We start from the raw sequence: 23,884 nt of genomic DNA, 5'->3' as shown, positions 1-23,884 counted from the left end.
CGCGGGCGGGCGCGCGCGGGGCGCCCGGACTGCTCGGGCTGGCGCTCGGGCCCTGCTTCGCCCTCGCCCATCTTCGCGCCGCGCCTCAGCTGTCCTCGGCCCGGCGGCGCGGCGGGCGCGGGCCCATGGCGGCGGCGGGCGGCCGAGGGAAGTCGAGGGGGGAGAGCGGGGAGAGGACGCCGAGGAGGGGGACGCCGAGGAGGGGACCCTGAGGAGGAGGAGGAGGAAGAAGACCCTGATGAGGAGGACGACGCGGGGGTGTACGCTGAGAGGGACGCAGCCTAGGCGGACGACGAGAAAGCACCCGAGGTACCGGAGCGCACACCACCGCCCTCGCCCCGCCCCCCGTTCGGCCTGACGTCATCACGTCGCGCTGCACGCCGGCCCCGCCCCTCGCCGCCTTGTTATAAAGGCAGGCGCCGGCGCGGCTGCGTGGTTTGGGGTTTTCGGTCCCTCGCCGTGTACCGATGTTTGGGAGCAAGAGGTGGGAGCAAGAGGCTGTGGGCCCGGGCGTGACGTCATCGACCCACACACTGGACGGATGGACTGAGTCCTGAAAGTGTAAAGCGCTCCCACAAATTGATAAGCAACGAACACGATTCTAATGGGGCCGGGGAAGTGCAAGTGGCGCCCTCCGCAGACGCCCGTCGCGCGGAAAAGTCCAGGCGTTGACCTGCGGCAGCAAGAGCAGCAGCCCCCGCCTGAGTGTGGAAGGGCCCTGAAAATGAGGTGCATCACTTGTGACCGAAGGAACGCGTGGCCAAACACTGATACCTTTTTTTAAATCTATGACAAGTGCTTTTTTTCCCGTAGGCTATCCAGTGTTCATCACCGGTGTACGGTCAAGCCTCCCAAGCACTGCGGCTGTCTTTGACAACTGACATGTGTTTCTCTAGATGTCACTATCGTCAGTGGGGACACAGGGTGCCAGGCAGCAACATGGGAACCTTGAAGCAGGCATGAAAGCGGAGACATGCTGGATAGGAGCCGGTGAGCTGCCAGGCCTCAGGCGAGGTGCACTTAACATTACAGGCTTCATTTAGAGCCTGTAATGAGATGTATCGGGGAAAGCACCAGCACTAGGTATGTTCATAAGCATCTTTGGCAAGAACCAAAGGAAACTGAACCTGTTTCCAAGTGTACCGTGAGGAGCAGTGTGTTAATTAACTGATTCATCTCCCATGACAAAATCCCAGGGCACATGGCACCAGATTTTGTGAGGTTGGCATTGGGGAAAAGAAGGGCAAAGGAATACCACCCCGCAACCAAAAAACTATATTCTCAATTTCTTATAAGAGCTGTATGCTTTCATGAGGAAGATACTGCATTCAAAGAAAATTATCTCCAGTTTGGCAAGAATCTGAAATTGGACTGGTGCCTTTGGCCAGATACAGTTTTCAGAGGTAGTTACAGTGATGTGTCAACCTTTCTAAATAAGGGTATTAATGTGGAGGAGGTAAAACCAAATGAGGCGAGGGCTGTGCCCCGAGGAAGCAGCACTCCTACTGCTACTGTGCCAGTTCATGAAAAATCTGCATTCCTTGGCTGGCTGATGCACCCAAACAGAACCCCAGCATGGAAAGCATGCACCTACCTGCTTAGACCACTTCAAGAAACTCTGTTCCTGAAATATTAAAGGTAACAAGTTCCTGGGCACTTGGACTGGGCGTTTGGACCTCAAGCATCCCCTGTAGACATTTTTTTAATATATGAATTTATTTATTTATTTATTGTTGGCTGCGTTAGGTCTTCGTTGCTGCGCACGGGCTTTCTCTAGTTGCGGCAAGCGGAGGCTACTCTTCGTTACGGTGCGCGGGCTTCTTATTGCGGTGGCTTCTCGTTGCGGAGCACAGGCTCTAGGCATGTGGGCTTCAGTAGCTGTGGCTCGCGGGCTCTAGAGTGGAGGCTCAGTAGTTGTGGTGCATGGGCTTAGCTGCTCCATTGCATGTGGGATCTTCCCAGACCAGAGAGCAAACCTGTGTCCCCTGCATTGGCAGGTGGACTCTTGACCACTGCTCCACCAGGGAAGTCCTCCCTTTAGACATTTTTGATCTCTAACATTCAGGATGAAATGAATCAGCTCAAGGGAAGCAGCCCCTGCTGCCATTTTAACCTGCTCCTCCATGCCCACCCCGTGCACGTTTTAATTTAGCCATGTAACAGGTACCCAGAAGAGGAAGGGAGAGGGTGGGGTGCAGCTCACATCTGTTGGCTTTTGAGTCTGAGTGAATGTCTGTGAAAACCTCCCTCTATGAGTCTTTCTTTTTGAAAGGTACCTGGGTTAAACACTTTTGGAACTCTCAAGCAAATGGGTCTCCTTGATCCCTCTTCCCTGGTGACCTCTGACCTACGGAGAAAGATGGGAAAATAAAGACCAGCAAGGTGACTCAGCAGATTCTTAGCTGTGTAGCACAGCCCTGTTGGACCTGACAAGGGAGCAAAGGGAAAGTAGGTCAAGAAGCCTCAGTGGAAGAATGCACATGTCTCTCCTGGGATAGGGCCTCTCCACCACCTGGGTGAGATCTGGCCACTGACAGGAGGAAGGGGAAGGTGACAGGCAAGGATAAATTTGATCACAAATCTATCTTATTTAATGCACAGTTTTAAAATGTGGAAATACACCAAAATTACAAAAGAGATTACATATGATTTCTCCCATTTTTGCTAGTCTGATGAACTTAAAACGGCAGCTCATCTTGTCTTATTTGAATTTAGCTGAATGCTAATGTGGTTGAGTGTTTCTTACTGTGTTTACTGACCACTAGGATCTGTGAATTGCCCGATTGTAGCACTTGCTTTTCTTTTGGGTTCTCTGACTTCTTCTTTAGGTAAAATCCCTCATATGTTTTTGATGTTGCAAGTATCTTCTCCCTGCCTGTGACACCTTCATGAACTCTGCCTGTTAGGGAAGATTAGACATAAATCTTTCATTTTGGGTAGTCAAACCCATCATTTTTATCCTTGGTGGCTTTGCTAATCATAAGGAAGATGGACTTTCCTATAGCTGGTGCTAGTTGTCTGTACAGAAACCTTACAACTAGATCCCTATGTCATATCAGATACAAAAATAATTAGAGCCATCAAAGACATAAAAGTGGAAAGCAAGGGAATTCCCTGGCACTCCGGTGGTTAGGACTTCATGCTGCTGAGGGTGCAGGTTCGATTCCTGGTCAGGGAACTAAGATCCTGCAAGCCACAAGGTGTGGCCAGAAAAAAAAAAAAAAAAGCAAAACTTTAAGAAGACGTTGAAAAATATCTTTATGACCTTGGAGAAAGAAAGTTTCTTGCACAAGAATAAAAATTACAAACCATTTTAAAAAAGACAATGACTTAAAGTTAAATACATTAAAATTTAAGCTTTCCGAAAGTAAAGGGACACAAATCAAATAGGGGGTGGGAGGGCTGGGGGAGAGGGAAATTTGTTGAAGTGAAGGAACTGTTTCATATCTTGATTGTAATGGTGGTTCTATAACTGAATGTGTTTGTCAAAATTCACAGAACTGTACACTTCAAAGAATGAATTTTACTGTATGTAAATTATGCCTTAGTAAAGATTAATTTAAAAAAATTATCCTTCTGTTTGATGAAAGACACATCATAGACTGGTGTCTTAGTCTGCTCATGCTGCTGTGACCAAATGCCATATACTCGTTCGTTAAAAAGCACATTTATTTTTCATAATTCTGCAGTCTGGGAAATGGAAGATCAAGATGCCAGTGTTAACCTAAAACAATTAAAAAGCCCGTTATTTTACCAGCAACATGGGTTTACTCAGAAGCCACAAAGAGTTGTAATTGGAGACATGCAACTATGTCCAGCAAAGGAAAGGAAATGCTTTTATAGGGGAGAAGGAGGAGTTGAGAGGAGCTGTCATAAACAAAGAGCCCATTGGAGGAAACTGGGAGTTCTAGGTGCAGTGGCTTTTCATTGGCTGAGTTGTGACAGTCTTTCATTGGCTGGACTGTTGCTGGTCAAAGAGAAATTGTTTCTTCCTCCTGCTGGGTAGTAAAGTAGTATCCCTTCCTGCTGGGACATGTTGGGATCTGTGCTGATGTTGAGTGGTATGTTCATGAAAGCTCCCCTGTCTGGCACCCTGGTTCCATTTTGGTGAGGTTTCCTTTCATTACTTTTCACACCAGCAAATTCCTTCCTGTTGAGAGCTCTCTTCCTAGCTTGTGGTGAGGGTCTCCTTCTAGGTGTGTCCTAGCATGGTGAAGAGAGCCATCTCTCCCTCTTCCTCTTTTTATAAGGCAGCAATTCTATCATGGGAGGTCATCTACATGAACTCATCTAATGGTAATTATCTCCCAAAAGGCCCCATCTCCAAATACCATTGCTTTGGGGGCTAGGGCTTCAACACATGAATTTGGGGGGACACAATTCAGTCCATAGCAACTGGGAAGAGATATTTAAAACAGATGCAACTGACAATGGATTTATTTCCAGAATACACAAGAATTCCTCAAAAAACAGTAAAAGAACAGCAACCTAGTAGAAAAATCAGCAGTGAATACAAATAAGCAGTTCCAGAGGAAGAAACTCAATTGGCCAATAAACATATAAAAAGATGCTTAACCACACTGATAATCAAGGGAATGAGTAACGATAGCATTTGACATCAATCAGTAGAAATTTAGTCTGATGTCAACCAAGTGTGGGGATTCACAGAACTAATACACCTGAAGCTCTGTGTCCCCTTAACTTGGCACTCCTGCTTCTCCACCTTCAGGTCCAAGAGGAGGAAGGAAAGGGGTGTTGAGGCAGCCCTGGTTTCCGTAGTCCCGTGAAGAGCTTGCTGGCTGGCTGAGGGGAAGTATGTTGCGATGGAATACTGAGCAGTTTCAGCAAATGGATCAAATCCTCACACAACCATATGGGCAGACTTCTAAAACAAGCTGTGTGAGAAAGCAAGTTACAGAACAGATACTGTGTAATACCATTTTTGCAAAGTTTCAATACATATATTGTTTTTGAACACCTTCATTTGTAGTAAAAATACCAAAACGAAAGTGGGAATTATATTGAGGGGGACAGAGGAGGAAAGTGGTAAAAGGTAGCTGTACCTGTAACATTTATTTCCTCCCAAAACGGGCAGACTGGGAATAAACAGGACACAGTACCAACATCTGGTAAACCTGGCGGGTGAGTACACGTGTGTCCAGGCTTGTCCACATATTTTAAGAATTTCATAATTAAACACTTTTTAAATTCAGTAAGTAAATCCTGTACCCAAAGTCTCAAAGATATCCACCTCTATTTATAGCATTTCCTTTCTCAAGTATGTCGTTAAGCTATTTGGAATTTTTTTTTTTTTTTTGGCTGCGTTGGGTCTTCATTGCTGGCACGGGCTTTCTCTAGTTGCGGCGAGCGGGGGCTACTCTTCGTTGTTGTGCGCGGGCTTCTCATTGCGGTGGCTTCTCTTGTTGTGGAGCATAGGCTCTAGGTGCACGGGCTTCAGTAGTTGTGGCACATGGGGTCAGTAGTTGTGGCTCGCAGGCTCTAGAGCGCAGGCTCAGAAGTTGTGGCGCACACGGGCATAGTTGCACTGTGGCATGTGGAATCTTCCAGGACCAGGGCTAGAACCCATGTCCCCTGCCCTGGCAAGCAGATTCTTAACCACTGCACCACCAGGGAAGTCCCTGGACTTTTTAAAAATGTGGTGTAAAATAGGGACCCACTTTTGTTTCTCTCACTTAATGAGCCAGTTTCCCAGAACCATCTGTTCTTCCACCACCTATTTGTGAGACCATCCCTATCAGCCATTTGAAGATTGAAAGTAAGTTGTGTCCAAGGTGGAGTGATGTTGGGAACCCAGACCAGAGAGTTGTGGAGCAGTTCTCGGGGGGTCTAAAGAAGCCCACCTCCCATGGGGACAGGACAGATGCTTCTGTGACAGGTCCCTTCTCAGCGAGCACTACGGGCTGTGCTAGGCCGGACATCTGCATTTGGAGCAAGCCCTCCACCCAGAGCTCCAGGAGGAGCCAGCCCGCAGTCAAGGGGAAGCCTCTCAGCTGGCCAGTGGTGGACCTAGTGCCCCAGGGAGGCCATGGATGTGCCCTGGAGATGGACAGCAGGAGGGGGCAGAGCTTTATTCTGGAGGACGAAGTGACCTGCCACAGGCCCGTGATGGGGCCAGAGCAAGGGAGGAGCAGGGCCACCAAACAGCCTGCCACTGGGCGCCCCAGGAAAGGGGTTCTGGACCTGGCTGAGGGCTCAGCACCTCTACCTCCTGTCCCACCTTCTCCTCCCGCCCAGAAGATGCTGGCCTCCCCCTCCCAGTCCTGAACTGCCATCCTGGCTGGGTCACCTGGGGATGAAGGGGCAGGGAGAAATGAGGGGGTTTCCAAGGGGCGGGAGGAGGCGTTTTACAGGCGATGGGTATGTTCATCCTCTTGATTGTGGTGATGGTTTCACGGATGTAGAAATGTCAGAACTCACCAAACTGTAGATTTCACTCATGTGCAGTCTTCTGAATGTCAGTTATAACCTCAATCAAGCTACAAACTGCTGGCCAAATATTTTCAATTTAAAAATTTTAAAAACCACATATACATTTTGTGTAGGGTAAGTAAACTGAGAACAGAGTCAATTTTAGGTCTAGATCACACACACCCTCCCCGTGGCCTCCTGAAGCCAAGAGCACAGTCCATACTTCTGTTTACTGATATTTATTCAGTGGGGAAGGATTTTTTTCTCACCTTCAAGTTTAGTAAAGTACATTTCTTAGAGTAAAAATAGACCATGAGTTTGTAAGGCACAATTTAATTCCTCCTGACTCAGCCGAGGTTTGGATGATTTTCTTATTTTAACATTTCACTCTGCAGTTGCTGGCACCTGGTCCCATCTTCCTGTGAGGACAGGCATCTCCAGTCCCCACAGCGCCCAAATCCCACACCTCCCACGCCTCCCCTGCAGCCAGAATCACAGCCCACGGCGGGGGGATGGGCGCCAAGCACCAGGCGGGGAGAGGTTTGTACGCAGATTCAGAACTTCCTTTCTTAGCCTCGGGTCACATTTTCCAGAGGTGAAGATATAATTCACACCATTCTCCTCCCATGGGGTAAAAATTGTCCAAATTACATGTGATAGTGGAAAAGTTAAACGTTAATTCTGCATATTCCTAACATTCCTTATTCCTTCTTCAGCAGACACCTGTCAGGTGCTGTCTCATTGAGATGCTCTGATGTAGGGATGTGATGAGGTGCCCCCCAAATACTCCAAAATGTGAAAATAAAGTTATCCTCTGGGAGTTAAGGAACTCCATACTAATAACATGTGTCACCTAGGAAATAATGCAAGATAATCAGTAAATAAATGACTAAAGAGTTATAGAAACCTCTGTCTGCTGACAGGGTAATGTAGGTTTAATCCCAGAGACCTGAACCAGGATGCAGCGGTAAACATGAAATCCAGCAATCCCATCTGAGGGGCTGTTCCCTTGAAGGGCCCGATTAGCACAATCAAGGAAAAGGGAAGTCCAAAGAAGGATCCGGTCCCCCACGGCCCCTAGGACAGAACAGCCGAGTTGGGCAGAACTCTGGCCCAAGAGGTGAGCAGGGAGCCTCTGCCATCTCCCACTGGCCCTCGGGTTTTGCCAGAGAGGGGACCTGAGACTCATGCGATCTCACACACACACACACACACACACACACACACATTCTCACCACGCTGGTCTACACATTGGTTTCTAGTGAGTGTGTTTGATGTGAGTCAGGACCCACATGGGATGCCTGCTCACACGTGTTTTCTAGAAGCAGTGGGAGTTACCAGGTTCATATAATGCAGTCAACCCTTGGCCATGGTTTATTGAGCAAGAGCCAGACCCTGACCCGAAGGGAGCACCTTTCCCAAGAACGGGTATGTGTGTCTGACAGAAGGAATGCCGTCTCTTTTCAGGGGGCTGGGCTACAGCTTGCACACAGGGCGGCTGGGACCTGGGCAGAGAGAGCAGAAGGGCAGCGAGGGGAGAGGCAGGTTCACAGGGCAGGTCAAGTGGGAGAAGGAAGAACCCCCGAGCCCTGGGCCCCAGCTTTGTCCCCAAGCTCCAGTGCATCCCACCCCTGGAGCCTGTGAACTTCCCAGGATCTCCCCCCACATCCCCTCTTTGTATCTGTTGCAGCATCCGGCAGAGACCAGCCTAAGTGCCCAGAGGGAAATGCCCCAAGGGGCCCACGCCCAGCCCCCTCCCCGGCCTGGGAAGCCCTGACCCCGGAGAGCCCCTCTGCCCTGCTCAAGAGGACATGGCTGCCCGGAGAGCCCCTCTGCCCTGCTCAAGAGGACACGGCTGCCCGGCTGCAGCATGATCGGGCCTCGGGGCAGAGCCAGGGGCGAGCAGGACCCCGCCTGGATACACAGCCCAGGGTGGGGGCGTGACCACTGCAAGGCAGGCTCAGTCTGACCCACACGAGAAGGACAAAGCAATGTGAGGGTCAGAGGAGAGGGGAACATCTGCTGAGCCTCCAACTGGCAAGGTGCTTGGGGATTTACCATCTCTCCCTGCTTCACTCCGTGAGCCCACATGCATGGCCGAGAGGAAGTTCTGGAGGGACAGTCGTGCTTGTGCCAGCCCCCAGCCAGGGCACCAGGCAAAGGGCTCAATGTGCACCTGGTGGGTGGACCGCGTCCGGGCGAGGTCAGCCTCAGCCTCCCAAGTCTCCTCCTCCATCGGGGTGGCCCACCCCTGGCAGGTCCCACAGTGCGCGGGGCCACCAGAGACCTACATGTGGAGGATGCCAACCAAGGGACCAAGAAACAAAGCAGCACGACCTCCAGCCCTTTCCGCGGTGACTGCAGACAAAGCACAGGCAAGCCAGTGAGTTTTACCAAGTTACCATGGCAACAGGAGTCGGCAGAGAAACTCCCCCAAACTCCCCCAAGTTAACAGTTTAGTTAAGTGAATTTTAAAGTTCACTGCATCATGGCGACGCCTCGGGGACACCTTGTGTGGCTCACAACACACAGGGGTCATTCACATATTCATTCAAAAAACCGTACAGGGCTTCCCTGGTGGCGCAGGGGTTGAGAATCTGCCTGCCAATGCAGGGGACACGGGTTCGAGCGCTGGTCTGGGAAGATCCCACATGCCGCGGAGCAACTGGGTCCGTGAGCCACAACTACTGAGTCTGCGCGTCTGGAGCCTGTGCTCCGCAACAAGAGAGGCCGCGATAGTGAGAGGCCTGCGCACAGCGATGAAGTGGCCCCCCGCTCGCACAGAAACGAAGACACACAGCCAAAAAAATAAAATAAAATAAAAATAAAAATGTACAACGTGGAGCAGGGGCTGGAAGGCTGCACCCCAGTGGTGGGCAGCCCTATGCTGTAGCCATGATGCTTCCTGTTTATTTTTTTAATTAACTTATTTGTTTTGGTTTGTTTTTGTTTTGGCTGTGTTGGGTCTTCATTTCTGCACACGGGCTTTCTCTAGTTGCGGAGAGCAGGGGCTACTCTTCGTTGCGGTGCGCGGACTTCTCATTGTTGTGGCTTCTCGCTGCAGAACACAGGCTCTAGGCGCACAGGCTTCAGCAGTTGTGACACGCAGGCTCAGTAGTTGTAGCTCGCGGGCTCTAGAGCACAGGCTCAGTAGTTACAGCGCACGGGCTTAGTTGCTCCGCAGCATGTGGGATCTTCCCAGGCCAGGGCTCGAACCCATGTCCCTTGCATTGGCAGGTGGATTCTTAACCACTGTGCCACCAGAGAAGCCAGCCCGTGATGTTTTTATGTGTAGTTCTGAAAAGACGTGAGGCATCCTCATGCCATGGAAGGGGGACTCGGAGTGGGCAGGGTCTGTAAATCAGCTTCCACAGCTGAGGTTCACACATGAAAGATGATCCTTCCTTTCAGAGAACCTGGCATTTCCTAAGGGAATTGTAGAGATTGTTAATGTGGAAGGGGACAACCTAGTTCTCTGCCAACTGCCACCAAGTCCGAGTGCCACTGCTGGGGCCGGTGTTAACCCCCTCACCACGTGCACCTGGCCCTCCTTGCCAGCCCGTCCCAGAGCCCACCTGGCAAGTGACACGCGCCAGGTGTGCCCATGACCCACAAGCCCCCAGCAGGTGTCCTGGACCTGCAGGATGACAGCCGGGGCTGGTGGGCTAAGCCAAACAGCGAGGCAGATTCCTTACAGCCAAACTGACCACCACATGCAGACGATGAGCAAGGGCACGGACCTCATGGTGTGTGCAACTGTGATGTTTAACTTTGTGTCAACTTTACGGGGCTAATGTGTGCCCAGATAGCTGGTAAATCAGTATCTCTGGGTATTTCTCAGAGATTAGCATTTGATTCAGTAGATGGAAGACCTGACTTCATCAGTGTGGGCTGAGAAAGGGCAAGTTCCCTCGCTCTCTGCTTGAGCGGGGACATCCACCTTCCGGTGCCCTTGGCTGTCGGAGCCCCTGGTTCTTGGGCCTTCGGGCTCAGACTGAATCACGCCATCTGCTTTGCCGGGTCTCCAGCTTGCAGTTGGCAGTTCATGGGACTTCTCAGCCCCCACAGTCACATGAGCCAGTCCCTATAATAAATCTCCTGCAGATCTATATATATCCTACTGGCTCTGTTTCCTGGAGAATCCTGACTAACAGTAATAAAAGGCTCACTCCTTTCATTCTCTTCTGTCCTCCTGGAGCTACGCTGCTGTTGAGTCCCAGGCCTTTGAATGTGGCTGGCGGGACACCCTCCCCAGGGCCTTCTCTGTCTCCTCCAGGGATGGCAGGCCTCAGCTCTCTGGCACGCGGGGTCTATGGTTGCAGCTCCCCAGGAACTGCCTTCATGGTTCTTTCCTCCTCCCGTGGCATCACGAGCGCCCATCTGCCTGCCTTGCTGGTAGACTTGATGCCACCACACCTTGGTCTCTGTTTAAATGGCAAGCGGAGCTCCTTCTGCCCGGTGGCCTCCCTGCCATGCCCCTGCACCCATGAAGGCGGGAAGGAACTCAGGTAGGCGTGGATATCTGGGGCAGAGGGCTCAAGCTCGGGACTCTAGTGGCAGCACCAGGAGCTTGCAGGGCAGGCAGCGCCCCCCGCCCCCCTCCAGGACCAGCTGTGGAGGACACCCCTCCCACCAGGGGAGCAGACAGCCTCCCCTCGCCTCAGGGTGGGCTCCCCCTGCCTCAGGACCAGGGCTTCACGCATTAAACAGTGTTTTCTAAACTCTTCACAGAAAAAAGACAGGAAGTAGACACACCACTAAATGCCCAGATCACCAGTGATTCTGTTCAGGTGCCCTCCTCCTCCTTCTAAAAACATTTGTGAAGTCCAATGAATAGATATTTTCACAGGAAAATGATTATTTTTTAAGTAAATGCATTTTCTGGCAAAACTCTAGGACCCGTGCTTATGCAAATGGACGGTACAGATGGGGGCAGGGTGGGAGGCAGGGAGGAAGGGGGCACCCAAGCCGCATGTCCAGCCAGAGGGCAGACCAACAGCTTTGAGCACCTTGAAGTTTGTAACAAACAGCACAGAAAACAAGCCCAGGATCCAAGTGGCCCCCTTAGGTCCTGGCCTGGGTGTGTGTCAAAGAGTGGTCATTGGGGAATAATTGAGGGTCCAGAGATCCCCCACCCCCTGGGCCTGAGGGAGGGTGCTGGTGACAATGGGGACAGGCCACCTGGAGGACCTAGAAAGTGAGCCCTTAAATGACCAAGGACTAAGTCCTCTGGGGATGTCCCAGGAAAGGACAGACTCCAGGGCAGGTGGGGAGCAACCCTGCCCATGTCACTGGAGGCCGGCAGAGGTCCCTTCTGCAGCCTACACCCCCGGGGATAGGACCCAGGACACAGGTCTTGTGGAGAGGCTTAAACACGCTTCTCCAGCCTCCCTAGTTTGGCATCTCTTTGCCAAGCAAAGGTCTCAAAGCGGGAGAGCAAGGAAGAGAAGATAGCCTGAAATGCCCCCTTCTCTCCACCCAGGCCATGGGAGCCACCTCAGGACACCCACTGGATGCAGGCAGGAGGGGAAAGGAGGCCAGCCTAGGCAGGGGCTGGGGTGGCGGTACAGCCCTGACCCTGGGTTGTGCAAGGGGGACACCCCTGCGTCCTGGCCTCAACACTCTCGAAGCGCTGGAACCCAGACCTCCCCGGCGTGTGTGAGCGGGTCAGCAGGCCAGCCACACTGCCTAGTCCCTGCCCCCCATGCATGGGAGACAGGGCCACGGGGAGGGAATGTGGATGCAGCACGGTTCCTAGAGGAAAGGCCAGTCTCTGCTTCAGACACTCTTTTTGGAATTGTCAGGTTTGGCGCTCAGGCTGGGCAGGCGGGAGGCAGGTCGCAGGGATCCGAGAGCAGGTGTGGACCAGCGCCTCTGCAGCACACTGTCCCCTGCCTGTCAGAAATGCCAGCAGACACAAGGTCACTGGAGAGCACTGAGGGGCACCCACCTCCTGCACAGCCCTGGGGGTGTGAGTGGCCAGGCTGGGGCGGGCAGCAGGCCACCAGGCCGTGTGCGTCTCCTGGAGGTGGATACAGTGGCCCCCTCTGCCCCCTCCCAGCCCTGCATCAGTACTCCTCACCCCAGCGACCGGGGAGCCTGCCCAGCACCCACACCCTCCCGCCACCTGGTCGCCCGCATGCCCCGGGCACTGAGAACGTGTCTGCCGGCCACCAAACCACAGATGGCCAATCAGCAGCTCCTGTCCTACAAACAAGCCCACCTCTGAGACTGGGGTTCTCCACAGAAGCCCACGCCAACTGCAGCTTCATGGTGTGACTGAACGCTGTGAGCTCCTGGATGTCCCTCCAGCACTCCCGCCCCCAGGACGGGACAAGAGCCAGCCAAAGTCCTAGAACGTTCCTGCCACCACCCTGCGATGGGGACCCAGGAGGCTTAGAGGCCAGGTCCCAACCAGGGTGGTTACATCTCCTCAGCCATCCTCAAAGGAAGCTGCTGCTCAGAGGACTAGGATGAGCAGGTCTCAAGGGCTGGCCATACCCCTGGGACTGGTGGGGGAGGAGGGGGAGCAGAAAGCAGTGGCACCTTCCCCCACCCCCATGGGCCCAGCAAGCCCTCAGGCCCCCAGAGAGGGTCACCCAGGGGAGCTCCCAAAGAGAGATAGGGTTCCCAGCCTCTTCAGGTAAGCCATACAGGTTCTGGTTTTCAGGGAGGCCCCGAGGTCTGCGGTGCAGCTCCGTGGGGCTGGCCCCTCCCAGCACCACCCATCTGCCCTGGAAGACTCGAGCCTTGCCCTACGTGTGGAGCAGGGGAACCCAACAGTGCCTGAGAATACATCTAGAAATACACAGAAGAGACTGAGGAGAAAGGCATCAGGCCCAGCACAGTGACCATCAGTCCACTAGGTGGGTATTTTGGGGAGGGGGCCAAGGACACAGGTGACCCCTGAAGGTGGGAGTGGCACATCACCTAGAGCTTAGCAGAGAAGGATGAGAAGTCCGCCAGCGACTGGATGTCGTTAGGGAATGTCAGCCAGGCCCCACCATCAACCACCAGCAGGGCCCCCGTCACATAGGATGCCAAAGGGCTGGCCAGGAAGAGGGCGCTGTGGGCGATCTCCGTCTTGTTCCCCAGCCTCTGCAGGGGGCTTGCCAGGAACTTTGCCCTCATGCTGGCCTGTGGGCCACCTGGGAAGCAGTGGGAGGCTCAGCCCCTGTAGGCCCCAGGACCCCGGGGCCCTCCACCCTCCCCTGCCCAGCTTTCCCTGAACCACACCCGGGAATGCTGGGAGCATCGTTAGCATCATCCTGGGGGAGCAGGAACAGGCCAGGTACAGTAACACCACTACAGAACCAGCACAGGGCCTTTCTCTGCTCACCCTGCCAAGGCTCTGGAGGCTTCAATGGGGCCCCACTTTGTGTCCGGCTCACACATCAAGGCCAGCAGCCCCTGGCCTCTAGCTCTAGGGGGCAGCTGCCCAAGTCCAGCTGACCCTTAGTCCATTGCAGGGCTGTGCGAACTGTCCCCAGCCTGGAGACGGACTCTTTGCCCACCCTGGGAAGCCATGAGGATTTGGCACTGATCCCAGGCCTGTCCCAGCCAGGTGGGAGGGGAGCCCTCGGAGGCACGGTGGAGGGGGCGGGGGTGCCTGTGCTTAGGGGAGCACCCGCTGGGGGGCCTGGGCTCCCCGGGAGCCTTACCCAGCCGCCGGAAGCCCTCTGTGCCGCTGATGGGGCCAGGGGCAAGGCTGTTGACGCGGATGTTCTGGGGGCCCCACTCCACAGCCAGGTGCCGTGTCATCGCATCTGCATGGGAGGCCGGCAGGCATGAGGGAGAAGCAGGGCTGCTCTGCCTTTAGAGAGGCCCAGGTGGGGGTTGGGGGACACTGCCGGCCTCCGGGGACAGGGATGGGGAGGAACCCACGTGGGCAGACCAGAGGGGGCGCCCGTACCCACGGCCGCCTTGGCAGAGCCTGCATGCACTTGGAGCACCTGCCCGCGGGTACCCAGGGTTGCAGTGATGTTCACGATCACTCCTCCGTGGCCCTGCAACACACGAGAGGGGCAGTGAGCGGTGGCCAGAAGCGGGGAGGCCCTGGCCGCGGGACACTCACATGGAAGAACTTCTCGTAGAGTACGCGAGACACGTTGAAGGTTCCCAAGGTGTCGATGTCCATCACGGTCTTGAAGGCGTTGGAGGACAAGGCACTGGCAGGGCACAGGAAGTTCCCGGCTGCACCTGCCAGTGGAAGGAGAGAGTGGATGGTGCTGGAGCCCCGGGCAGTTGAAGCATCTGGACCCTCGGGGTGGCCCAGGTTGGCCAGGGAAGGAAACCTGAGCATTTGGACAAGTTCCTGAATGACAGGCAGGATGGGTTTTATGGGTTGGATTGTGTCCCTAAAAAAAATTCGCTGAAGTCCCAACCCCTGGTGCCTGTGAACGTAACCTTATTTGAAAAGATGGTCTTTGCAGATGTCATCAAGGTAAGAGTAGATCATACTGAATTAGGGTGGCCTAAGCCCAAGGATTGGCATCCTTAAAAAGAAGAGGACACAGACGTGCACAGGGGATGGCAGTGTGAAGGAGGCAGAGGCTGGAGGGAGGGGTGCAGCCCAGAGCCAAGGCCTACCAGGCAGCAACCCCAGGAGCTGATGGCAGGGCCTGGGACAGAAGCTCCGCCGAGCCTTGTTTTCAGACTTCTGGCCTCCAGACTGTGAGAGAATATATTTCTGTTGTTTTAAGCTGCCCAGCTTATGACTTTGTTAGTGGCAGGAAAATAAGACGCAGGATGTTTTTAAAGGAAATTTCAGCAAAAATGAACCTGAATGTAAAATAGGGACTATAGTTAACCGTATGTATCGATATCAGTTCCCCGGTTGTAACAAATGCAAGGTGCTCATAGTATGTGGAGTTCTCTGTACTATCTGCTCAATTAGTCTGCGAATCTAAAACTATACTAAAACAATAACGTGTAGTCCTTTTTCTTTAAGGGGGAATTTCAGGACACAAGAGTGGCCCTACTCTATGATTCAGCCTAGTTCACAGGGCATCCTCTTGAGCCATAGCTGCACTGACCCGGAAGGAGCTGAGCTGGGCTGAGACAGTGGCCTGGAGCCAGGACAGTCCTGGGGCCTCCAAACAGGGAGATCTGGTATTGCTGACCTGTCAGAAGCCCCCAGGCCAGAAGGCCGAAGCAACGTGGAGGAGACATTAGTGACTTGAGAGCACGGCCACCACCACTGCCACCATGTGCCTCCTCAACAAGCCCAAGGGTGAGATGACCCCAGAGGAGCTGCAGAAGCGGGAGGAGGAAGAGTTTAACGTGGGTCCACTCGCCGTGCTCACACAGTCGGTCAAGAACAACACCCAAGTGCTCATCAATTGCCACAACAAGAAGCTCCTGGGCCGTGTGAAGGCCTTTGATAGGCACCGCAACATGGTGCTGGAGAAAGTGAAGGAGGTGTGGACCGAGGTCCCCAAGAATGGCGGGAGCAAGAAGAAGTCCAAGCCAGTCAACAAGCACCGCTACATCTCCAAGACGGTCCTGTGTGGGGTCATTGTGGGGTCATTGTGGTCCTGTGGAACTCGCTCACGCATAGCCAGCAAGAAGGGGCCTCCTCCCCGCAGTCAGAACTTGCCCCCTCGTTTTTCAAAGACCTGCCCTTTGCGCTGGGAATAATAAAGTACTGTGATTTTTCTAAAAAAAAAAAAAAAAAAAAAAGGAAGATCCCTGGCCTCGCTCAACAGTGACTCACAGTTAATGAGAATGTCGATCTTCCCGAACTCCTTCAGAGCCTGCTCCACGGCTGCCATGATGGCCAGGGGAGCTCGGACGTCCAGAGATAAAGGGAGGCACTTCTGGCCAGTGGCAGCAGCCAGCTTTCTGGCAGCCTAGAAGCCGGACAGGAAGAGAGAGGTGGGCAGCAGGCCGGTGGCCTCAGCCTGGAGGAACAGCCCTTCAGAATCTAAGGATGATGAGCCAGGTTCTGCCAGGAAGCCAGGCTCTGCTGCTGAAACCCACTCTGCAGAGACACAGCTGGCAGGTGACCACTCCCTAGGGCCATGACCCCTGGTGGACGCTGCTAAGACAGCCTGCACCCTCTCCCCTTTCATCACCCTCCAGGCCCCTGGTCACTAGTCACAGGTCAACGGCAGCTCTAGCTGACGTCCAGTCCCTGCCCCGAGACCAGCCATGGCAGTGGAGAGACTCTCCACCCTCATGACCCTGGTGAGCCCAGATATCTGTCTTGGGGCCACAGTACCACCCAGCATAAGGGTTCCCACACAGGACCCAATAAGTAGATTCTTTAAAAAGATAAGGATGTCCCTGTGGGCCACTTCCATTGAAGCTCTGTATTTGGAAGAGGGGCAGGTTTTGGTGTAATCGTCCTCGGGACCTCAGGACCCTCCAGGCCCAGGCTCCCAGCCCCCAAAGCTACCCATGGACATGTGGGCACAGGAGAGACCCCTTACCATCGACACTCTGGGAAGACTTCTGCTGGCGATGACTGTGTGGCAGCCGTGCCTGCAAAGCCAGAGGGCAGGCGTGAGGGCAGCAAGGTGCAAGGGACACGCCCAGCCGGGCTCCTGCCTGGCGCTTGAAGCAAAGGTCCCCCTCCCCAAAGGGTCTCTCAGGCTTAAACACCAGCCTAGGGCTAAAGGCACATCTAGCAGAGGACACAGGGGCCTCTGTGGGGCTGAGTGACTGTGGCAGGACCTCAGGCAGGCACCACTGGTTTCTGGGCTGGGTCTCTCTGGCATGAGGTATGCCAGCCATGTGGGGATGTGGGCCTTGCCCCAAACACCATGTGAGCAGCTGTGAGTCTTGGACACAGGGCCCAGACTCTGCATGAGTCCTGCTGGGTCCACCTGGGTCTCCCCGGGAGGCTGGAGTGAAGGACAGAGAGCCCATTCCAGGGCCAGGGCACCTCCCCTGCCTTACCTCCCGACAAACCCAGCCTCAAACTCAGTAACAGTACCAGCTACCACCTGCTAAGCCAGTCCCACTGAATCCTCAGAACACCACAGCACAGCTGGCCACGCTCTGCTCAGAGAAGCAACAAAGCTTCCAGCTCGGAAAACAAATTCACCTGGAATGGATGAGTCCCAAAATCTCATCCAGTGGGACATCTCTGAAAAGCAGGGTCCTGGAGGAAACCAGCTTCACCTCCCCTAACCCCAGCCTAACTCTAGGCCTCTCCTAGGTGGGGGTGACAAACTGTTGACCTGGGCCTGAGACCACAGACCTTGTGTCCCAGGAGACACTGTGCTCTGCATGGTGCCAGGGTCCAACTCGGCCCATCCTGACCCTGGCTCAGCAAGACCCTGGGGGACACTGCAGTAGAATTACCTCAACCTTTGGATCCTCCCGCTTTGTACAAATGGGGGTGCTGAGGCCAGAGCCCAACAGTCTAGACTAATCTCTAGAAGAGGCTGTAGTCTTGCCTCTCCCCGGACAGCACTTGACCCCTTTCAGATGCTCTCTGATGGCCCTGGGGCTAGAGGGGTTCCCACCACCCACCGGCATTTTGCCCAAGATCCCAGGGTCCAGTGGGGTCCATGCAAGGGGGTGGGGAACAAGATGGGGCACAGAGCACACAGAGCAGTGCTTACCGCATGAAAATCTCAGCAATCCGGAACCCAATTCCAGAGCCACCGCCTGTGATGAAGGCTACCTTGTCCCTGAGAGAAGAAAATAGAGGCTCTTTAAAGAGGCCCCTGTTAAATGGGGGCGGGGAGGAGGTGCTCCTGGAGGACATTGACCCTCTGCACTGGGCACTTCTGTCAAATTTGAGAAACGCTGCTTTTTAAAGCCTGCATTCCTCAGCTTTTTGAATCTTTGGGAAGAACGTCTCTATGCATAAAAGTCTCTATGCAGAAAGTTACCAATTAAGTGAGAAATGTTTTCAAAACATACAAGCCTTCCTCCAGCCACCTGCTAAGTGGATAGAGTAGACGGTTCCTGGAGAAAGAGAAACACGCATGGCTTTCTTGACATAAGAGAAGCATTTTTGGCCTAAGCCATTCTATGATCTAAGCCTGGGCACAGTCTTGTCCTCGAACAGGTCTCAAAAGAATACAGAAACTGGGACTTCCCTGGTGGTCCAGTGGTTAAGACTCCGTGCTCCTGATGCAGGGGCCTGATCCCTGGTCAGGGAACTAGATCCCGCATGCCACAACTGAAGATCCCACATGCCATCCCACATGTCACAACTAAGACCCGGTGCTGCCAAATAAATAAAATTTTTTTTTTAAATAAAAATGGGTAGGGGTCACATATATATGCTGTCTACAAGAGACCCACTTCAGACTTAGGGACATATACAGACTGAAAGTGAGAGGATGGAAAAAGATATTCCATGCAAATGAAAATCAAAAGAAAGCTGGAGTAGCAATACTCATATCAGATAAAATAGACTTTAAAATAAAGAATGTTACAAGAGACAAGGAAGGACACTACATAACGATCAAGGGATCAATCCAGGAAGAAGAAATAACAATTATAAATAGATATGCACCCAACATAGGAGCACCTCAATACATAAGCCAACTGCTAACAGCTATAAAAGAAGAAATCGACAGTAACACAATAATAGTGGGGGACTTTGGGCTTCCCTGGTGGCTCAGTGGTTAAGAATCCGCCTGCCAATGCAGGGGACACAGGTTCAAGCCCTGGCCCGGAAGATCCCACATACCGTGGAGCAACTAAGCCCATGCACCACAACTACTGAGCCTGTGCTCTAGAGCCCATGAGCCACAACTACTGAGCCCACGCACCACAACTACTGAAGCCTGTGCACCTAGAGCCTGTGCTCTGCAACAAGAGAAGCCACCGCAATGAGAAGCCTGCACACCACAACGAAGAGTACCCCTGCTCACTGCAACCAGAGAAAGCCCGTATGCAGCAACGAAGACCCAACACAGTCAAAAATAAATTAATTAATTAAATTTAAAAAAAGTAATAATAATAGTGGGGGACTTTAACACCTCACTTACACCAATGGACAGATCATCCAGACAGAAAATTAATAACAAAACACAAACTTTAAATGACAAAATAGACCAGATAGATTTAATTGATATTTATAGGCCATTCCATCCAAAAACAGCAGATTACACTTCCTTCTCAAGTGCACATGGAACATTCTCCAGGATAGATCACATCTTGGGTCACAAATCAAGCCTCGGTAAATTTAAGAAAATTGAAATCATATCAAGCATCTTTTCCGACCACAACGCTATGAGATTAGAAATCAATTACAGGGGAAAAAAACATAAAAAACACAAACACATGGAGGCTAAACAATACATTACTAAATAACCAAGAGATCACTGAAGAAATCAAAGAGGAAATAAAAAATACCTAGAGACAAATGACAATGAAAACACGATGATCCAAAACCTATGGGATGCAGCAAAAGCAGTTCTAAGAGGGAAGTTTATAGCAATACAAGCCTACCTCAAGAAACAAGAAAAATCTCAAATAAACAATCTAACCTTACACCTAAAGGAACTAAAGAAAGAAGAACAAACAAAACCCAAAGTTAGCAGAAGGAAATAAATCATAAAGATCAGAGCAGAAATAAATGAAATAGAAACAAAGAAAACAATAGCAAAGATCAATAAAACTAAAAGCTGGTTCTTTGAGAAGATAAATAAAATTGGTAAACCACTAGCCAGACTCATCAAGAAAAAGAGGGAGAGGACTCAAATCAATAAAATTAGAAATGAAAAAGGAGAAGTTACAACAGACACCGCAGAAATACAAAGCATCCTAAGAGACTACTACAAGCAACTCCACGCCAATAAAATGGACAACCTGGAAGAAGTGGACAAATTCTTAGAAAGGTATAACCTTCCAAGACTGAACCAGGAAGAAATAGAAAATATGAACAGACCAATCACAAGTAATGAAATTGAAACTGTGATTAAAAATCTTCCAACAAACAAAAGTCCAGGACCAGATGGCTTCACAAGTGAATTCTATCAAACATTTAGAGAAGAGCTAACACCTATCCTTCTCAAACTCTTCCTAAAAATTGCAGAGGAAGGAACACTCCCAAACTCATTCTATGAGGCCACCAGCACCCTGATACCAAAACCAGATAAAGATACTACAAAAAATGAAAATTACAGACCAATATCACTGATGAATATAGATACAAAAATCCCCAACAAAATACTAGCAAACTGAATCCAACAACACATTAAAAGGATCATACACCATGATCAAGTGGGATTTATCCCAGGGACGCAAGGATTCTTCAATATATGCAAATCAATCAATGTGATACACCATATTAACAAATTGAAGAATGAAAACCATATGATCATCTCAACAGATGCAGAAAAAGCTTTTGACAAAATTCAACACCCATTTATGATAAAAACTCTCCAGAACGTGGGCATAGAGGGAACCTACCTCAACATAATAAAGGCCATGTACGAAAAAACCCACAGCAACATCATTCTCAATAGTGAAAACCTGAAAGCACTTCCTCTAAGATCAGGAAAAAAACAAGGATGTCCACTCTCGCCACTATTATTCAGCATAGTTTGGAAGTCCTAACCACTGCAATCAGAGAAGAAAAAGAAATAAAAGGAATACAAATTGGAAAAGAAGAAGTAAAACTGTCACTGCAGATGACATGATAATATACATAGAGAATCCTAAAGATGCCACCAGAAAACTACTAGAGCTAATCAATGAATTTGGTAAAGTTGCAGGATACAAAATTAATGCACAGAAATCTCTTGCATTCCTATACACTAACAACGAAAGATCAGAAAGAGAAATTAAGGAAACAATCCCATTTACCATTGCAACAAAAAGAATAAAATACCTAGGAATAAACCTACCTAAGGAGGTAAAAGACCTGTACTCAGAAAACTATAAGACACTGATGAAAGAAATCAAAGATGACACAAACAGATGGAGAGATATACCATGTTCTTGGATTGGAAGAATCAATATTGTGAAAATGACTACTACCCAAAGCAATCTACAGATTCAATGCAATCCCTATCAAATTACCAGTGGCATTTTTTACAGAACTAGAACAAAAAATCTTAAAATTTGTGTAGAGACACAAAAGACCCCGAATAGCCAAAGCATACTTGAAGGAAAAAAACGGAGCTGGAGGAATCAGACTCCCTGACTTCAGACTATACTACAAAGCTACAGTAATCAAGACAATATGGTACTGGCACAAAAAGAGAAATACAGATCAGTGGAACAGGAAAGAAAGCCCAGAGATAAACCCATGCACCTATGGTCAACTAATCTATGACAAAGGAGGCAAGAATATATAATGGAGAAAAGATAGTCTCTTCAATAAGTGGTGCTGGGAGCACTGGACAGCTACATGTAAAAGAATGAAATTAGAACATTCCCTAACACCATACACAAAAATAAACTCAAAACGGATTAAAGACTTAAATGTAAGACCAGACACTATAAAACTCTTAGAGGAAAACATAGGAAGAACACTCTTTGCCATAAATCACAGCAAGGTCTTTTTTGACGCAACTCCTAGAGTAATGGAAATAAAAACAAAAATAAACAAATGGGACCTAATGAAACTTAAAAGCTTTTGCACAGCAAAGGAAACTACAGACAAGACGCAAAGACTACCCTCAGAATGGGAGAAAATATTTGCACATGAAGCAACAAAGGATTAATCTCCAAAATATATAAACAGCTCATGCAGCTCAATATTAAAAAAAACAAACAACCCAATCAAATAATGGGCAGAAGACCTAAATAGACATTTCTCCAAAGAAGACATACAGATGGCCAAGAGGCACATGAAAAGCTGCTCAACATCACTAATTATTAGAGAAATGCAAATCAAAACTACAATGAGGTATCACCTCACATGGGTTAGAATGGGCATCATCAGAAAATCTGCAAACAACAAATGCTGAAGAGAGTGTGGAGAAAAGGGAACCCTCCTACACTGTTGGTGGGAATGTAAATTGATACAGCCACTATGGAGAACAGTATGGAGGTTCCTTAAAAAACTAAAAATAGAATTACCCTAGGACCCAGCAATCCCACTACTGGGCATATATGCAGAGAAAACCATAATTCAAAAAGACACATGCAAAAAAAAAAAAAAAAAAGACACATGCACCCCAATGTTCATGGCAGCATTATTTACAATAACCAGGTCATGGAAGCAACCTAAATGCCCATCGACAGACGAATGGATAAAGAAGATGTGGTACATATATACAATGGAATATTACTCAGCCATAAAAAGGAATGAAGTTGGGTCATTTGTAGAGATGTGGATGGACCTAGAGACTGCCATACAGAGTGAAGTAAGTCAGAAAGAGAAAAACAAATATCGTATATTAACGCATATATGTGGAACCTAAAAAATGGTACAGATGAACCGGTTTGCAGGGCAGAAATAGAGACACAGACGTAGAGAACAAACGTATGGACACCAAGGGGGGAAAGTGGTGGGGAGGCATGGTGGTGGGATGAATTGGGAGTTCGGGATTGACATATATACACTAATATGTATAAAATAGATAACTAATAAGAACCTGCTGTATAAAAAAATAAATAAAATAAAATTTTTTAAAAATGGGTAGGGGTCAAACTCTATCCAAGTTAAAAAAAAAAAGAATACAGAAACTAACGATTGTCATCAGCAAGAGAAGTAACAATAGCAAAGATAATAAATCAGGTTTAAAGACTCTCAGTTGTTTCCATGGTAAAGATTAGCCTGAAGTGCGCAACCATCAGATCAACTGGAACCTCAGGGATGATGACCCTTGTGACTTCAATCAATTAAAGCTTGGTCTCTCAACCGCCCAAACCCTTCATGAATATGCATGCACCTTTAGCTTAAAAATTCCCCAAATTTGCTGTGCGGGGAGACTCCGCTTTGGGGAAAATCTCCAATGTTCTCCTTACTTGCTGCTGGCAATAATAAATCCTTCCCTCTCCTGACCTTTGGCTTGGTTGTGTCCTTTGACACTCACCCCCAACTCGGAGCATTGCTAATGAACACCCACCACCACCCACAGGACAAACAGACCGTGCTCACAGCCATGCAAAGATCAGAACACCAGCAGTTGCATCTCTGGGGCACCTGGACCTCCGGACAGTCTGGCCACCAGGCATGGGGTCCTCACGCATCCCAGTAAAACCGCAGTCCCCGTGCAGCCCGCACCGCAGGCGCCCCCGCCCCCTGCCCGGCTCCCTGGGGCGCCCCCGACACGGCCCTCACCGAAGCAAGTCCGGACAGAAGAGGTGGCGGTACTCCGGGAGACAGTCGTCCTCGCTGACATCAGGCGGTGGCTGGGCCATGGCGCTCGGTGCGGGCCTGGGAGGCTAGAACAGCAGGGGCCCGCCGGGATCAGGACTCCGACCTCGTCCTCCGGGGACAGGTGGCGCTGTGCCCGCGCCCTCCTCTCTGGCTGGCCTGGGACGAGGAAGCCCGGCCCACCCGGCGCTCGCCCCTCTCGGGACGCCCCGC

At 50.7% G+C, this 23,884-nt stretch overlaps 1 protein-coding gene and 1 pseudogene across 2 annotated transcripts; one reads left to right on the top strand and one right to left on the bottom strand.

Moving 5' to 3' along the window:
• Positions 1-9,595: 9,595 nt before the first annotated feature.
• On the bottom strand, positions 9,596-23,884 carry DECR2 (2,4-dienoyl-CoA reductase 2). Of its 2 annotated transcripts, XR_003793362.1 has the most exons (10): positions 23,636-23,884; positions 18,003-18,071; positions 16,863-16,914; positions 16,145-16,280; positions 14,504-14,628; positions 14,342-14,435; positions 14,091-14,195; positions 13,360-13,577; positions 12,653-12,803; positions 9,596-12,324 (listed from the first exon to the last, which is right to left on the bottom strand). XR_003793362.1 is itself a non-coding variant. In XM_029222174.1 (9 exons), exons 1-8 carry the CDS (start codon positions 23,713-23,715, stop codon positions 13,360-13,362), a joined length of 879 nt encoding a protein of 292 aa, XP_029078007.1. In that variant the 5' UTR covers positions 23,716-23,882; the 3' UTR covers positions 9,596-12,324. The 2 variants fall into 2 exon arrangements, 1 of the variants encoding a protein (XP_029078007.1); XM_029222174.1 differs by lacking the exon at positions 12,653-12,803 and having other exon boundaries at positions 23,636-23,882.
• Positions 15,267-16,068, top strand: LOC114894957 (annotated as a pseudogene).

The sequence above is a fragment of the Monodon monoceros genome, unplaced genomic scaffold (genome assembly GCF_005190385.1).
Source record: "Monodon monoceros isolate NGI ecotype Baffin Bay Population unplaced genomic scaffold, NGI_Narwhal_1 Super_Scaffold_13, whole genome shotgun sequence".
In the NCBI taxonomy this organism is placed as follows: Eukaryota; Metazoa; Chordata; class Mammalia; order Artiodactyla; family Monodontidae; genus Monodon; species Monodon monoceros.
This window is presented reverse-complemented; position numbering and strand designations above follow the sequence as displayed.